Consider the following 17,740-nt stretch of genomic DNA (forward strand, 5'->3'; position numbering starts at 1 on the left):
AATAAAGAAGCAAGACAAATTATTGTTACTATCTTGACTCGTGCGATTACAATTTTCTGGTGGGTTCATTGAAATTTTGCTCACTACTTTCATTTTCATGAAGCCTTTGAACTTAGCCTTTATTATTATTGTTCGTAAGGGCATGCTATAATAATAGTTGAGGGGATTTAGCCCATTCTTGAGGATAAATTACCCCTACTTAACCAACACTAAGTTTTTTAATCTTTTTGGGGTTCTTCCTATTTTGTAAGGGCTTGATTTGTTTTCCTTATCATCTTTCAAAATTCACACAAGAGAAGGAAAACTAGCATACGACAACTCTCTAACACAGTGACATGGGCTTTTGTTCTTGGATGTAAATAGATTGGTGATGCCACAACCAAGGGATTGAACTCATATACTCATAATATTCTACCCACACTCGATCACTACCCCATTGGCATGGGCTGTTATTCCTACATCACCTTGTTATTATATTTTTAAAAGAATGTTTTTATATTGTTAGTTTTATAATGCTTTCTATGAATCAATCAATCAATATCGTAATAAAGATGATTCTTTAACGAACATTCAGCTGAAACGACTTTTCGAATGCAAGGCTCAAGCGATGGACTCGACACCGTCACTTCTCCCCGCATCTCGCACGCAAAAAAAAGGCCCCACTAAATTTTAAAAAAAAGCGAGGAAAAGAAAAAGAAAAAACCCTTCCATTCTCTCCCTCTCCCTCTCCCTCTCCCTATCTCTCTCTCGCTGTGCGCGTGCGCCTGATCGTCATCACTCGAGAACCTCTGATATCACTGTGTGGAGAGAGAGAGAGAGAGAGAGAGAGAGAGATCAGCATGTCCTCTAGGCTACCAAAAAGGATGCCCGGACATGTGCGCTATGAGCCTTGAGCTGCCCCGGGAGCAGGGCAGAGAACGCTTGTTCTCCTGCAACAATTGCTGGAACTGGAGACCCCTTGAGCTTTCATCATGACAGAGCCAGTAGACTGGGCTCCATTCGCGAGCGATGGTGATGAATTCCGCATGTTGCCGCCTCTGGGGATGACTTATTGCCTCACCACAGATGACATCCCTGGCGCAAAGCCCGCACCTGCCACCAGGCAATACCTCCATGGAGAAGTGAGTGCTCTGCCTCGGTTCTTTCGTCTGTTGCCTGAAAATAAGGTACCATTTTCCAGTAGCAAAGTAAATTTTCTGCTCTTTTCTTCCTCTCGTACAATTGAGGAAGTTTAATAACTCTTATTGGTTTTCCCATCTTTGCATCCCAAAGGAAATGATTTTCTCTGTCTGTAATTCAGCCTATTGGACGATAGGCACGCCCAGGCATTTTTTTAGTCGGGAGTATTATGTCTCTCAGTCTTTAATACAATGTTGCATTAACCTCATGGGATGAAAAAAAGGTGGGATCCATCTTGCTGATGAAGAAAAGGATTAGGCACATGTTGTGTGCTCTTTATATTCCTTCATCATGCACAGTGGATTTTTAGTGCTGCTTTGTGATATAGCTATCTATGGTCAGCATAACAAGAACATATGTACTGTAGTTAAATACATTGATAAGGTTGTTGGAGGTTGGATGAAGTAAAACTGCTTAAAAGGTTGATTGAGGATTAAACTAAAGTGCTGACAGAGATAGCCATTCATGTTTCAGCACTGTCATGCAAATTATGGCCGAGCAGGGTAGACGATTTTTGCAATCCGGGAAATATGCTATGGTCAGAGTGGGGCACGTCTCTTCTATTGCTCCATGCACAACTAGGTTGAGCAGCTTGATTCTTTTTTAAAACAGTTCGTTTGTTAGGCACAAGCAGAAAGCCTTGGTGGTCAGTAACTGCATTGCTATGGTTTGTCACTCGTGATATTTTTGGTAGGCTTATCCTCTGATTGATCTTATGGTTTGATTTGCCCATATTTGATTGTGTGCAGCTTGGCAGACTGTCATTGCTTGAAAACTAAGGCAGTTATAAGGATTTTCACTAGAAAGATTAGGCCAGCTCAATTCAATGGCTACTTACAAGACTAGGAGCAGCACACCCTGCTATAGAAGGACTTCTACAAATGTGCTAGATGTTAATTTAAGAGTCTCAATTTCAAAACCTATGGAGAGTACATGCACATGTAATCCACGAGCATCAATTTTTGATCCTATGAGGAAACTAAAGGCCATCACATAGGCAATATGGCTAGACTACCAAGAGACTCACAAACCTTCACATGTGATGAGCAGAAGACTGTGAATCTTCACATGTGGTCACCAGAACACCGAATTTGTCTTCCTGGTAATACCACAAATCAGAAGCGGTGGATTAGATGACCAGGTTCCTTCCTGGAAGACAAGACTGAGTCTTCTACAACATACTTTCCATGTCAGAGCTTCTTTCTGCACTGCAGGCTCTACAAATACCCGCCTTGATATCCAGGAATGGTGATAGTTTACAAAGCAAACCATCCTTTGTGAGAATTTACTAACTGGACCAGTTGGGCCAGTCCCAAGTACTATGCTTCACTAGATTTGGCAACCAGCTTTGGGCAGATACCACTGCATCCCAAGGACGCATGCAAAATAGCATTCAGAACTCCAATAGGGCTGTATTGGTTCACAGGTATGCCATTTGGATTGTCCGATGCAGGCAACACTTCCAAAGGACAACAATCAAAGCTTTTAAAGATGGACAAAAGGTTTTTGTAGCCTACCTTGATGACATTCTAATACATACCTGAACATGGGAACATCTGACCATGCTGCACGAAGCACTACATTGAATAGAAAACTATGACTTACAAACTCCCAACTACACAAATGCAAGTGGGGCACAACTCAGTTAAAGTTCTTTGGTTTCATTAATTTCAGAGTCAGATATGGGAGTAGACCCTTTCAAAGAAGCTATCATTAATGCTTTTCCTGTATCACAGACTCAGAAAAAACTTCAAAACTCTTTAGGCATGGTTAACTTTTCATTGAAGTTTGTACCCAATTTTGCAAAGGTAAATTTGTTGGGTATTTCACTCACGCCTCACTTACGCCTATGCTCACATAGGAGTGTCGGTGATCAGTAGGACACTAGGACACTTTTTACTCTCGGTAGGAGAGGTTTTTCCCCTAGACTTATGGTATTGTTTCGTATGTGCTTATGACACACACTTATGGGCACTTACTGTGTTCGGGTGTGAACACCCCCCTACAACCCTAAGGTTTAAGAGTTGTACCTTGTACTTTCAGTTTACACTCTTTCAGTCTATTGCATTGTGTGTCGTGCTTCACTCTCTACTGTCTACTGGTTTTCTATGCTGAGCTTCGATTCTATCATCTCTTACATTTGGTATTAGAGCATTGGCTCTACTCTGCTCAACTCAGCTGTACTCAGGTACAACATTGCTTGCTAGGAAGCACAATTGCGCCACCGTCTTGCAGCTCGCCAGTCTGCCTGGGAGCTTCTCGCCGCCCAACGCCATTGCTCCGCCTACCCTCTAGCCATCTTACCTGTCACTTGAAGTGCCTCGCCACCAGTCCTGCTGTGACACTCCCTTTGCCACGTCAGTCTGCAGCAGCCATGTCGCCCACCTGCTACTGCATGAACCCGCCAAATGTTTGTCACCAGTCGTCATGCTCGCCTGCAGCCGTCTGTGCCCTCCCGCAGTCTCTGACCCGCAGCTCGCCACTCGCTTGACTTGCCGACTGTGCTGTGAGGAACGCGATAGCCCCCGTCTGAAGCGCCACCAGCTCCAGCCTCCGACGTTAGCTCGCCCGACGGTCCCCACATCACTTGCCTAACACAGTCGTTTGAAGCACAAGTCAGCCCGCTTGACATCTGCCACCCGACAACATGTGATTTTTGTGGTATACGTTTTTTAATTTTTTTTTAAATTCCATCTGCAATTTCTGGAAGCAGGGGTTTTCATGCCACACACACAGAATTCAGGAAACATGTTTGGGACACATTAACTGCAATTTCTGGACACATTCATAAATTTTTTTAGGGGCTTTTATGTTTTCTGGGAACATTGGCATATGCACTGCAGATACAGTCACTGACAGACTGTTTTGACAAACCCGAGGCAAGAAATTTTGGGGATTTTGCTGGTATAGTGATGCTGAACACTGATTGCACATTGGACTGCATGTATAATAGACAGTTTTGACAGAGTGCACCTCTGTACACTAATTGCAGAAAGTTATTTCCTGCAATTTTTGGAAATTTTTAGATTTCCAGTGTAGTCCTGCTTCGACATTGCTCTTTTACATTTTTTGGTAATTGAAAATCATGGCAAATTAGGGAGGAAATGTTTTTACCTATGTATCCAAGGAGGATAGATTGGATGGAAATAACTATTCACTTTGGTCCTTCATGATGAAGAATGTACTTGTGGCAAAAAATCTTTGGGATTATGTCAGTGGAAAAGAAGCTCGACTTGGAGTTGTGGCTCCAGCTATTCCTCCTCCAGGAGGATGTGCACCACGGGCACCTCAGCCTTCTGCACTTCAGCCACTTCCCCAAAGAACAGTAGCTCAAAAAGCATGGGATACATGGGATGCACAGGCTTTGTCGTCGCTGATTGCATTGGTAGTTCAACGATCAATCATTCCCCATATTTGTTCAGCAACTTCTTCACGACAAGCTTGGCTAACTTTGGAGCAGATGTTTGCAGGCAAGAATGAAACTCGTATCTCTTTCTTAAAGAAAGAGCTAGAGACATTGAAAATGGATGAAGATGATTCTTTTCAGGATCACTTGAACAAAATTTAGGACTTGCGAGAGCAACTCATGAATGTTGATGAGTATAATTCGGATGCACAGATGATATCTACCACTTTGAATTCATTACCTCCTCTGTACTTGGCTTTTCATACGGTCTTAAACCTCATCATGAGGATTGCCGCATAGCCAATCACTTTTCTTCAATTAGTCAGTTTGCTTCTAGAGGAGGAGCAAACACGGAGAAATAGTGGTGTGGGTGCTATAGCCTCTGAGCAGGCTTTTATGGCTAGACAGAAGGGCAAAGGCAGCCAAGTGAGAATGCTTCGCAGAGTTCTGGGACTTCTGGCACATCACAGGCAAACAAAAAACAAGGAGGCACGCAAGCCAAAAAGGGCAAATGCCATTATTGCAAGAAGCCAGGCCACTACATTGCTGAGTGCAGAAAGTGCATTGCCAAAAAGAAGAAAAAGGAGTCAGGAATGTCTGTTTTTGATGCTCCTTCCATTGCTACTGAGTCCACGTCCTTTGTTGCAGATAGGGACTATTGTTTTTACACATGACACCTCTTGGGCAGATCGAGCATTCAGCTCTACTGAGGATGCAGACACTTGGTTTTTTGACAGTAGTGCTTCTAGGCATATTACATCTCGCAGAGATTTATTTGTATCTGTTCATGCAGCTCCAGTTGGCAAGTCTGTACAGTGTGCCAACAATGCATTATACCGTGTTAGAGGTATTGAGGAGATTGTGCTCACAACCATTGATGACTCTATTCTCCACCTACAGGATGCTTTATTTGTGCCAGGCATAAAGAAGAATTTGCTCTCTATCTCTTCTTTGGTACATTGTGGATTGCAGGTCACATTTGATGATGACAGATGCATGGTGAGAGACAAAGAACACGACTTTGCTCTTGGCAGGCACTTTATGTCATGGGTTATACGAGTTGGATGCTCTTTCAGTCGATCAGTCAACGTATTTGACATCCACTCTTACTCCTGCTATGATATAGATAGAGTTATGGCATGCTAGGATGGGGTATGTGAACTTTGGCAGCTTGATGCTCTTACAACGTATGCAGATGTTAGATGGATTACCTCTATTGGAGAGACCTCCTGAGCACTTGTGCGAAGGATGTATTTTGGGAAAAATGCATCGTTTTTCATTTTCCCGTGATGTTGCTTTTAGAGTAACAACCAGGTTGTAGTTAGTGCATTCGGATGTATGTGGACCTATGTAGACAAAGTCACTGGGAGGATGTTACTATTTTGTGACTTTTATTGATGACTTTACTCGATTTTGCTGGGTCTACTCTTTGGTCAAAAAATTAGAAGTGTATGATGCATTCTTGGCTTTTATTGCACTAGTTGAAAACCAGTCTGGTTGTAAAATTAAGACCCTCCGTTCGGACCGAGGGGGGGAATACATGTCCTCTATGTTGAATTCCTTTTTGAAGCAGAAGGGCATTGTCCATCAGTACACTACTGCTTACACTCCATTGCAGAATGGGGTTGCAAAGAGAAAGATTCGGTCACTCATGGAGATGGCCAGATGCATGTTGAAGGCAAAGTGATTGTCTCACAGTTTTTGGATGGAAGCCGTCATGTGTGCTTGCCATGTTTTGAATAGATGCCCCACCAAAGCTTTGAAGAAAATTACACCTTTTGAGGCTTGAAACAGCTGGAAACCTTCTGTTGGACACTTTCGTACCTTTGGGTGCCTTGCATATGCACATATTCCAAAGGTACTCAGGAAAAAGTTGGATAACAAGGTTGTTAAATGCATTTTTATGGGATATAGCAGTGAGAGCAAAGGCTATAGACTCTATGATCGTGTTTCTAAAAAGGTGTTTGTCAGTAGGGATGTACTATTTGATGAAAAATTAGAATTGTCCCTGACTGGTTTAGACACATATCAGGCTACCCGTGATGTATTTGAAGGGCTGCTGCCCATTACATTTGGTGATTCAGCTGGAGTTTCAGCAAGTGAACTCAATGTTCAGCCAGCTACTCCTTTGGAAAATGCAGAAAATCAGCCATTGGCTGATCTGAATATTCAGCAAAGTGCTGAAACTGAAATTCAGCAAGAGCTTATGCACAGTCAGGCGGCAAGACAAATGCTTAGATGGTAGTTACAGACTATGAAAGATAGTCATCTGGATGCACCCATGACTGGTTGTACTAGAAGGCAAGCTCGTATGCATGATACTGGACATACCATGGAGTTTGTTATGGCAGCAAGCATCCTTGATGAAGAGGAGCTTGAATGTTTTGAAAATGCACAACAGAGTGTGCATTGGATGGCAACAATGAAAGTTGAATTGGATTCTATCACTAAGAATCAAACATGGGATTTGGTGTCTTTGCCATTTGGGAAGAAAGCCATTGGGGCAAAATGGGTCTACAAGCTGAAATGGAATGCAGATGGATCCATTGACAAATACAAGGCAAGGCTTGTAGCTAAAGGCTATGCACAAAAAAAAGGCATTGACTATGAGGAGACTTTTGCTCCTACTTCCCGTATGACGACCATCAGGTCTATGGTTGCTTTGGCTCATTATGGATGGATTGTGCATCAGTTGGATATTAAAACCACATTTTTACATGGGGAATTTCATGAGAAAGTATATGTATAGCAGTCCATTGGTTTTGCAGTTGAGGGCTTGGAACACTTGGTGTGCAAGCTGAAAAAAGCTTTGTATGGTTTGAAACAAGCTCCTAGAGCTTGGTATGCAAAGATAGATGCTTTCTTGCTTAGCCAAGGGTTCATAAACAGCTCATCTGAGTCTACTCTTTACGTATGTAAAGAGGGGGGATCCATGGTGATCATTTGTCTTTATGTTGATGATCTCTTGCTTACAGGGACACATGTTGAGCAGATTTCAGCATTGTTTACAGGGACACATGCTGAGCAGATTTCAGCATTCAAACAAAATTTGTAGCAAACATTTGACATGTCAAACTTGCGGTCTTTGCATTATTACTTGGACATTCAGTTCATACATGATGCTAGAGGTATTGGGTTATCACAGTCAGGATACATTGGTAAACTTCTTGAGAAGTTTGGCTTATAGGATTGCAAGCCAGTTTGTACACCAATGGAACCTGGACTTAAACTGTCATTACATGATGACAGTGATTTGTTTGATATACACACATGCTCCAGCAGTTGGATGTCTTATTTACTTATGCAACACTAGGCCAAACATATAGTTTGCAGTCTCATCCCTGAGTAGATATATGCATCAGTCACGCATGTCACATTGGCAAGCTGCTAAGCGTGTCTTCTGTTACTTGCAGGGTACAAGATCTCTTAAATTGCTTTATGCTAAGGGGGGACCACTGCAGTTACATGCTTACAGTGATCTTGATTGGGCTGGTGATTATGATTCACGTCACTCCACTAGTGGAAATTGTTTCTTTCTTGGCTCGTCTTGCATATCTTGGCTTAGTAAGAAACAATCCACTGTTGCTACATCGTCATGTGAAGCTGAATACAAGGCAGCTTTCACTACCATAGTTGAATGCGTATGGATTAGACGCTTGCTTGCTGATCTAGATGTATCTGTTACAGAGCCTACTTCTTTGTTCACTGATAGTCAGAGTGCCATTGGAGTGGCATGGAACCAAGTGTTTCATGCACGTACGAAACATATTGAGATACATTATCACTTTGTCAGAGAGAGGCTACATGGAGGTGATATCAGCCTTGTCTATTGTCCTACCACCAGTAATGTGGCAGACATCTTCACCAAAGCTCTTCCACGTGAAAAATTTGAAGCATTTCGCCATGCTTTAAATCTGATCTTCTTTGGTGGCGGATGATCCTTGTACTCTTGATCACTCTTCACTCCAGGGGGGTTTGTTGGGTATTTCACTCACGCCTCACTTACGCCTACACTCACATAGGAGTGTCGGTGATCAGTAGGACACTGGGGCACTTTTTACTCTCGGTAGGAGAGGTTTTTTCTCCCAGACTTATGGTATTATTTCGTATGTGCTTATGACACACACTTACGGGCACTTACTGTGTTTGGGTGTGAACGCCCCCCTACAACCCTAAGGTTTAAGGGTTGTACCTTGTACTTTTAGTTTACACTCGTTCAGTCTATTGCATTGTGTGTCATGCTTCACTCTCTACAGTCTACTAGTTTTCTGTGCTGAGCTTTGATCCTGTCCTCTCTCACAAAATTAACCACTCCATGAATTTCTCCAGAAAGACTATATTTTTTTGGAATCGAATGCCAAACAAGTTTTCAGAAAATCAAATAACTTGTTGAAAATTCAGCAACATTAATGTACCCGGGCTTCTCAAAGCCTTGTGAGAGTATGCAACAACGGAAGAGAAACACAAACATAGAGAGAAGCAAAGAGAGAGAAAGAGAGGAAGAAGAGGATAAAGGAACAATATTGCATTGATTGAACAAGGATGTTGATACAATGGGGATGGACTGATTAGTCCCTGCATGCAGCCCACAGCACCAGTGAGGGCACCGAATTAGATTGATGACGATGGTAGCACCAAGCACGGACAGTCGAAGTGTTGGAGTGTGCGCTTGCAAATGGTAGATTGAAGAATGAAGAGTGTGTGTGTTTGCCAAGTGGGGGGTTAGGCTATAAATAGCCAAGAAACCCAAACTCTGGCCAACCATGAACTAGTAGGTGCCAAAAAGCTAGCTGACTGACATTAAATGCTGGTCGCACTATAGGAAATGCCAGAAAAAATAGGGAAGGCCCCAAAAAAATCCAAGATGACAATGACAATGTCAGGCAGGTAGAGGCAGACTGTTGAAAGTAGAAATTGCGCTGCATTGTCCACCTTTGGACAGTAGGCCACCGCCAACTCAAAATCCACGATTTGCTCTCAAACATAGTGATACTAAACCTCTATGTGCTTCATGCAAGCATGAAACACAGGGTTCTTCACCAAAGCAATAGCACTTTGGTTGTCCACATGCAGCTCCACAGGTCCAGGTTGGGGAAAGCCAATCTCCACCAACATGTAGAGAAGCCGAATCACCTCCATAGTTGTAGAACACAATGCATGATACTCTGCCTTTGTAGAAGAAAGGGCCACAATAGGCTGCTTTTTACTACATGTGAGAGCTTGTGATCTAGGGGAGATGGCATAACCTATAGTGAATGGTCTCGGATCCACATCACTTGCCTAGTCAGGATCACTTCAACCAAAGAGAGTAATCCCCTCTCCATACATGATCCCATAGGATTAAGTCTTGTGTAAATAACAAAGAATGTGCAAGACCGCTCTCCAATGCAGTTGAATGGTGTCTTCACATGAAAGAAGACAATAAAGCCACGACAAAAAAAATATTCATGTAAGTGTGAATAATCTAGATGAGGGAGCCAACAAGATACTTGTAGCAAGTGATATCACTTGCCCAGTCAGTATCGCTTCAACCAAAGAGAGTAACCCCCTCTCCATACATGATCATGTAGGATCAAGTCTCGTGTAAATAACAAAGAACATGCAAGACCACTCTTCAATGCTCGAGTGGGAGTCTTTATGAAAGAAGACAACAAAGCCACAACAAAAGAAATATCTGGCTTAGTGTGAATAAGCTAGATGAGGGAGCCAACAAGATGCTTGTAGCAAGCGGTATCTATAAGGAGAGCTTTGACTACCAAAAGCTTGGACTTTGGGTCCATGGGGCAGGAAATAGGCTGATAATTGACCATACCAAACTCAAGAAAAGCTCGGTAATATACCTATGCTGGGAAATAAAGATGCCATGTGCCATTTGAAGTGTAGGATCCCAAGATTTGTCATGTTAAATTCTTGTTCAAAATCTCGAGTCCAATCAACCTCGTGAGTATAGCTTCCTGTGATGATAAGATCATCCATAGACAAGATGAGCAAAATACACATGTCACCCTCAAACTTGAAGTATGGGTTGGGATCATGAGTTGATCGATGGAAGCCACTTTTTAGAAAGAATTGATTAATCCTTCAGTATCAAGCTTTAGGATTTTGCTTTAGGCCATAGAGGCCCTTCCACAATCTGTAGACACGGTCCTCCTTTCTTTGCACACAAGAAAACTTGGAGGTTGTGAAACATAAATGATTAAATCCCCTTCTCAAGGACTCCATTTAAGAAGACTTTGCATCCATCTAATAAACAAGCTAGTGTTGGTGGGTTGCAAGAGCCAAGATAGTCCGAACAGTACATATCCAAGCCGTAGGTGCAAAAGTCTCAAAATAGTCCAAACTTGCTCTTTGAGCAAAACCTTGGTCAACAAGCCTAGCTTTGTGCTTGTCCAAGGAACCATTTGCAAGGTATTTGGTTGTATAGACCCACTTCACAGCTATCACATTTCGCTTTGGGGGACGTGGAATCAACTTCCAAGTTTGATTTCACTCGATAGAATCGAGCTCCTCTTGCATGGCCTGATGCCAAATATCTTGTGCAAGGACCTTCTCAACTATAGTAGGCTTATTGTCATGAAGAATTTGTGACACAAGAGCATAGTTTACATAGAGTGAACTATTCCGTTGGGCCTGTAAGCGAGTTGATCTATTTGGACGTGTAGAAGAGGCATGAAAGTGAGAAACACTTGAATCTTGCATGAACTGTTAGTACCAATGAGAAATCTAAATAGGCTTATCCTGCTGTAAGGGAGATTGAGTAGGCTCCAGTACTCAATGTACCTCTCTCTGTAAGTGACTTCCCCTCACCAAGGAAAGGTAAATCCTCCTTATTTGAAGAAGGCTCTCCCTCTAACGATTGAGTAGCCCTAGAAGATTTCGGAGGGGAGGTTGAAGGGGTTGAAATACTGGGCGAAGAAGTAATCGCAATCGTCAAATGTGGTAGGGAAGCTGGGGTAGAGGGAGAAGAGGTAGGAGGGGGAGGAGCCAAAGGTCGAAGGGGTGCTAAGAGGCAACGTGTAAGGGAGAAGATGAATTGAGGATGGGGGAGGGTTAGTCAATGACAAAGAATCACCTACAAGAGTGTGAAGATATGCTAGGTTTTGCAGTGAGGAAACACAATATGTATGACCAAGATGGAAACACAAAGATTCAGATAGAGACAAGCAAAACTCAAACCCTAAATGTAAAACGTAAAATGCAAAAACTTAAAACTCAAACATAGAGAGAATAAACTCTGAAGTGAATGAATACTGTAAATGAATGTAAGAGTGTACAGAATGCCCAAGGGCAGAGCAATGTAGTGTTGGAAAGTGATGTCCACTGAAGATGGATCCCAAGTGTTGTTGTTAGGTGATCGCCTGTGTTAATCGGAGATTCAGCTAAGTGCCCCCTCTTTTGTCGACAATCCCAACAGCACGAGAGATCTTGTTTGATTCACTACCCAACCTCGCATAGAAGGCTGTTGGCTTTCTCATCCTGATCCGACTGCTAGCCGTCAGCTTCAGGTGAGTCATACTATCTTTAGACTCACTTACTCTCTAGCTCCCCTTGACCCCGTTCGGATGCCGAAGGCCCCGGGATGGTCATTCCTCGTGCTTGTCTCTCCATAAGTTACATTTATTAATGTAACATTTTCTTCCCCTTAAGAATCGGTTTCGTCCTCGAAAACGATACTTGGAAGGTCCATCTGTAAATTGGGAAACCTTTTTCTTAAAGTACTTACTCGCTCCCATGTTGAACTTTCTTCAGAACAATCTTTCCAGTTGACCAGATATTCTTGATAAATAGTATTCCTTGTTTGTCTGTTACGAACATTTAATATTCTTTCTGGTTCATGTGGATTAGATTGGTCATCTAATAGCTGCTCAATGTTATCATTTAAGATTAGATTATCCATATCACCCAGCTTCTTTCTTAGCTTACTTATATGAAAAACTAGATGTGTTTTACTACGAGCAAGTAGTTGGAGCTTGTAAGCCTGTTCTCCCACCCTTTTAAGTATTATGAAAGGACCACAATACTTGGGTGAAAGCTTTGGACATCGTCCCGTTTTCATGGTTTTAGTTTGTTCAGGCACTTTAAGATAGACCAATTTCCCTTCTTCAAAGGAGATGTCTCTTCAGTGAGATTCTGCATAAGCTCTAGCTCGATTTTGAGCTTTCTTAATATTTTCTTAAGCAAATTTTAACATATTATTCATATCCTCCAAAAAATCCTTGGCTGCCTGAATCTTTTTCTTATGCAATCCTACTGCATGAGGAGCTCTGGGCTGAAACCCATACATTAGCATAAATGGACTATATCCAGTGGAAGAGTGCTTGGCACTATTATATGCAAACTTTGCTATCGGTAGATACTCTTCCCAATTAGTTTTCCTTTTACTTACATATGCCTTGAGCATATCTTCAAGGATTTGGTTAACCCTTTCAGTTTGCCTATCAGTTTGCGGGTGCTCCGCCATACTCATGCTAAGTCTAGTATTCAACTTCCTAAATACAGCCCGCTAAAATTGACTATCAAATTTTCTATCTCGATCAAAAACTATATTTGCCGGAAGGCCATACAATCGGTATATGTTCTCGATGAACAATCTAGCCAATTCTGGTGTTTTAACATCAGTTGAAGTTGGAATAAACCTAGCCATTTTGGTTGACCTATCCACAATCACCCACATAGAGTCGTGCCTCCTCTGTGTTCTGGGTAACGCGACAATAAAGTCCATGGAGATACTCTCTCATTTTCCCGAAGGAATCTCTAATGGATGGAGAAGTCCTCCCATTTTCAATCTTTTAGCTTTATTAATGTGGCATTTATTACATTTGACCACATAGTCAAGGACGTCCTTATTCATTCGAGGCCAATAGAACTGCCTTTTAATAAGACTTATAGTCTTATTAACTCTTGGATGTCCCGCACTAGGGGTATCATGACACTCAAAGAGTATCTGGCGCCTTATTTCTTCATCTTTCGGGACACATATCCTACCCTTGTAGAGTAAATAACCATTATCAATGGTAAAATTCTTCCACTTGAATCCCATTTGAGCAACCCCTGATACTCCATTTCCTTGTTGAACATCCTCAGATATTCCTTCCTCAGTGGAGGCCCTTCCATTTGGATTTCCATTTTCTATTGCTTCCCATATGTTGGAATATACCGGATCAACCTGACATTTCCCTTTTAAGGATTCAAGTAAATTGGAAGTGAACTGAGTAAAACTCAATTAATTTATGATGGGCATTCTGCTGAGTGCATCAGCCACTATATTGTACTTTGCCTTTCTATACCTTATTTTGTAGTTGAACTCTTGAAGAAGTTTGGCCTATCTGGCTTTACGCCCTTGTAGATCCGGTTGGTCATTAAGCCACTTAATGCTTTCATGATCCGACAAGATTAAAAGTGTGGCACCGTATAGATAGGGCCTCCATTTCTTCATTGCATGTACTATTGCATATAGCTCCCTCTCATAAACATAATAATTCCGTTTTGCACGGTCTAGTCTCTTGCTTTCAAAAGCAACTGGTCGACCTTCTTGTAATAAGACCGCGCCTACTGCCTTATCACTGGCATTAGTTTCAACCACGAATGGTTTATTGGGATCCACAATTAATAGTACTGGAGCTGTAGCAATAGCTACCTTAAGTTTTTGAAAACTTTCATTTTGGTCTGTTCCCTAATTAAAGCTCTTTCCTTTCCCTTTAAGTTGGTCCGTCATTGGAACAACTATCTTGGCATAATCTCGAATTAATCTACGATAAAATCCAGATAAACCTAGGAAGATCTACAGCTCTTCCAGGTTCCTTGGAGATGGCCATTCAATAATTGCCCTTACTTTTTTTGGATTCATCTTGATTCCCTCTTTCGAGATAATATGCCCCAAATATTTGTCCTCGTGTAAAGAATTCACATTTAGTTTTCTTCGCATAAAGGGAATGTGTTCTTAACAATTGGAATCTAATCGTAAGTGTTCCAAATGTTCTTCTCTTGATTTACTAAAGATTAAGATATCATCCAAGAAGACTACTACAAAGTGTCCTAGATAGGGCCGTAACACACTATTCATTAACTTCATAAAAGTAGCTGGTGCATTAGTGAGGCCAAAAGGTATCACCAAAAAATCATAATGCCCATATCTAGTACGAAATGCTGTCTTAGGAACATCCTGTGTCTTAATTCTTACTTGGTGATAGCCTGATCTTAAGTCTATTTTTGTGAAGAATTTTGCCCCTTGTAATTGATAAAAAAGATCCTCCATTCTGGGCATAGGAAATTTATTCTTCACAGTTATCTTATTAAGTGCTCTATAATCAACACAAAGTCACATAGAACCATCTTTTTTCTTCACCAATAAAATTGGCGAAGCCCAAGGTGAATTGCTGGGTTGTATAAACCCTTTATCAAGGTAATCCTTAATTTGTCTTTCAACTTCTTGGTGCTTTGTTTCACTTAGCTTATAAGGTGGTTTAGAAATAGGGCGTGTATCCCTATCTATGTCAATTGGGTGATTTTTTTGTACTGCCTTTCAGCAGCATTGCATGCTAAATCAGCCATCAAAGAATAAAAAAATGCATGTGAGAAATGCATAGTCCTCCTCCACGAAGTTGGCTAAAGCATCACCATCAGTAGATTTTCTTACTAATGTCTCTTGGACAGCCAAATTGGAGTCCTTCTCTTTGTCCAATCTCTTCCAACATTCATCAATATAGTGACCGGGCTTCTTTCAATAATGACATTTCCCCTTCTTCTTGGACTTTTCTCTATCTTGGGTAGCCTTATTTGATGGTTGGCCTTTTGCTGATTTTTTGCCTAACTTTTCCCTTGCTTTTGTACTTGGAAAGCATAGCCACATCACTTGAACGCAATGCAATATTCTTCTAAGTAGGTTCCTCTTGCAGCAAAAGGCCTTCCAACTTCACAAATGTAAGGGGCTATTACCTCCCCCCTCCTTCAAAGACCATCAAAGATGTGTGAAAACCAAGATATGACTCAAAAAGAGAGTTCAGTGCGATGTTTACCAATTCAACATCCTGAATGACCTCATCAACATTGAGCAGCTACTCACACAAATCCTATATGTATGTAAGGTAATCTGTCATGCTATCACCCTCATTCACTCACATTAGCGCCAACTCTCTATGGAGATAGAATATCCTAGTCTCATTTTGTGCTGCAAACATGCACTCAAGTACATCGCAAGTAAATTTTGAGGCCATACAAGACCAAATGTGTGGAATAATTGCCATTTTCTGTCACAACTCTATAGAAACAGAATTTGTATTCTTTTTCATTAATTTGTCTATATAATGATTTATTAAATTTATTTCCTTTGCACTAATTAGATATAAAGAAAAGTGCATTGGAGCTGGCCATTGATGAGTGGTCACAGGTTATGGTGGACCCATGCGGTGGGTTAGAGAAAAGATAGTTCACACTTTCACCTATATGGCCCGATTGGGCGCCTGTGACTAGAACTCACGCATATCAGGGTTAGACTCGCACACAGAAAGGATTGATGCCTTGAAGTGTGGGCTAGATCCACCAGAACAGATAGTTACAATCAACAAGATGGCATGATCATGAAATACTTGTATAATGTGCATGTGTGGGCTGAAAGCTTGAAATGCACATTTCTTTGCATAGGTGATATTTTGACAGTGGGACATCAAAGCATATCACTTCTAGCAAGTGTCTGAATACTTGCTGGGAAGTGTGTGGTCTCTTTTTGTTGGGTATCTATGATAGACAGTCTCATGATGCTCTGATAGTTATTACTCTTTTGCTTGCAATGCAGAATGCAGAGCTATGGCATGCCCGCTATGGACATATGAGTTTTGGGAGTTTGATGACCCTTTAGAGTTATCATATGGTAGATACATTATCTCCAATGGAGACCCCACCATAGAAACATGAAATGGGGAATGGAGATAGAAACGGTGATGGGTATGTCAAACATAGGGAATAGTGACATGGGAACGAGAACAACATTTAAAAAAATAAAATTCATGAAAAAAAATTAATATTTCACTCATAATCCATGTAGAGTATTAAAACCAAGGTATATAATCCACAAGGACAAATCATTTTAAGTTTTAACGTTAAAGATATTATGCATCATTCTAAAACTAGTCATTATAAATTGAATTACAATTCACAAGGCTCAAGAGTCAAGCTAGTTAATTGTAAAATACATAATACATATGTCATAAAACAATGAATAATGAACCAAAATTCAAAGTCTAAACTAAAAGAACATGTCCATTGCCAAAAAAGACTACAAATATGAAGTCTAATCTCTAAACTAAAGCAAAATGTGGCATGCCAAAATAGCCCAAAGGGCAACTGCAAGTACAAATATAATGTTGGCATGGCACAATAGCCCTAGTGTCACATTGTCATCAATGATCATATACATGTGTCATGAGACTCATGATAAGAAAACTAAATTAAAGATCATCATCATGATTTGAGATCACTCTAGCTACTCTTGAAGTGCCAACCTCATCATCATGTGTACCATGAATTGTTGGATCTCCCTCATTATTAGCATGTGTCTTCTCTTCTTGTTGCAACTCCCACTCTGTGAGTGGATTGGGCTTTATTATTATATTGTTACATAACATCCTCAAATTAGCACTAACAAATACTAGATTATTTGCCCTCTCCAAGAGAGCTCCTCCTCTTTGAAGCAATGTGAGCATATGTACTCCACAATTGCTCCAAACAAGAGAAGCTAATTGACTGACTCAAAATATAGATGGCTAGTTGTTGTAACTTAGGACCATCCAAGCCATAGTCCTCCCACCACAAAGCTGCCCCAATCTTGCAATGATTCTCTTGTGCATCCCCACAACCAAAAGAACCTTGAAAGATCCTTTAATATGAAAGTTGGTCTCTGATCTTTCGTCTAGTACCATGATTAGGCACTAGATGAGATAATATAAGTCTCCATACATCCATAATTTCAGTGTCATTTTCTTGATCCTTGCCTTCGAACTTAGGATCCACAACAAATGCAGCTGTATGCATGGCTGAGCTATAGGAGTTCCACCTCATCACAAGTAAATGGCATTTCTCTTCATATGACTCATCATTTGGTTGCAACTTTTACAACTTTTCATTCAGCCTATCCATAGCCTCATATACCTTGCCAATGCA

At 41.2% G+C, this 17,740-nt stretch overlaps 1 protein-coding gene across 8 annotated transcripts in view; it reads left to right on the forward strand.

Annotated features, from left to right (window-relative positions):
* Positions 1–741: 741 nt before the first annotated feature.
* Positions 742–17,740, forward strand: part of LOC148040543 (uncharacterized) — a 99,884-nt gene continuing 82,885 nt past the window's right edge. For all 8 annotated transcript variants that reach the window (XR_015694956.1, XR_015694955.1, XM_087700678.1 and 5 more), the window contains exon 1: positions 742–1,121. Coding sequence is in view for 6 of the 8 variants with exons in the window: in XM_087700678.1 (XP_087556804.1) it covers positions 972–1,121 (150 nt within the window). In the remaining 2 variants the exon portion in view is untranslated. The remainder of the gene's footprint in view (positions 1,122–17,740) is intronic.

This window comes from Lygodium microphyllum, chromosome 2, assembly GCF_053477565.2.
Source record: "Lygodium microphyllum isolate KBCC chromosome 2, Lygodium_microphyllum_v1.1.10, whole genome shotgun sequence".
NCBI lineage: Eukaryota > Viridiplantae > Streptophyta > Polypodiopsida > Schizaeales > Lygodiaceae > Lygodium > Lygodium microphyllum.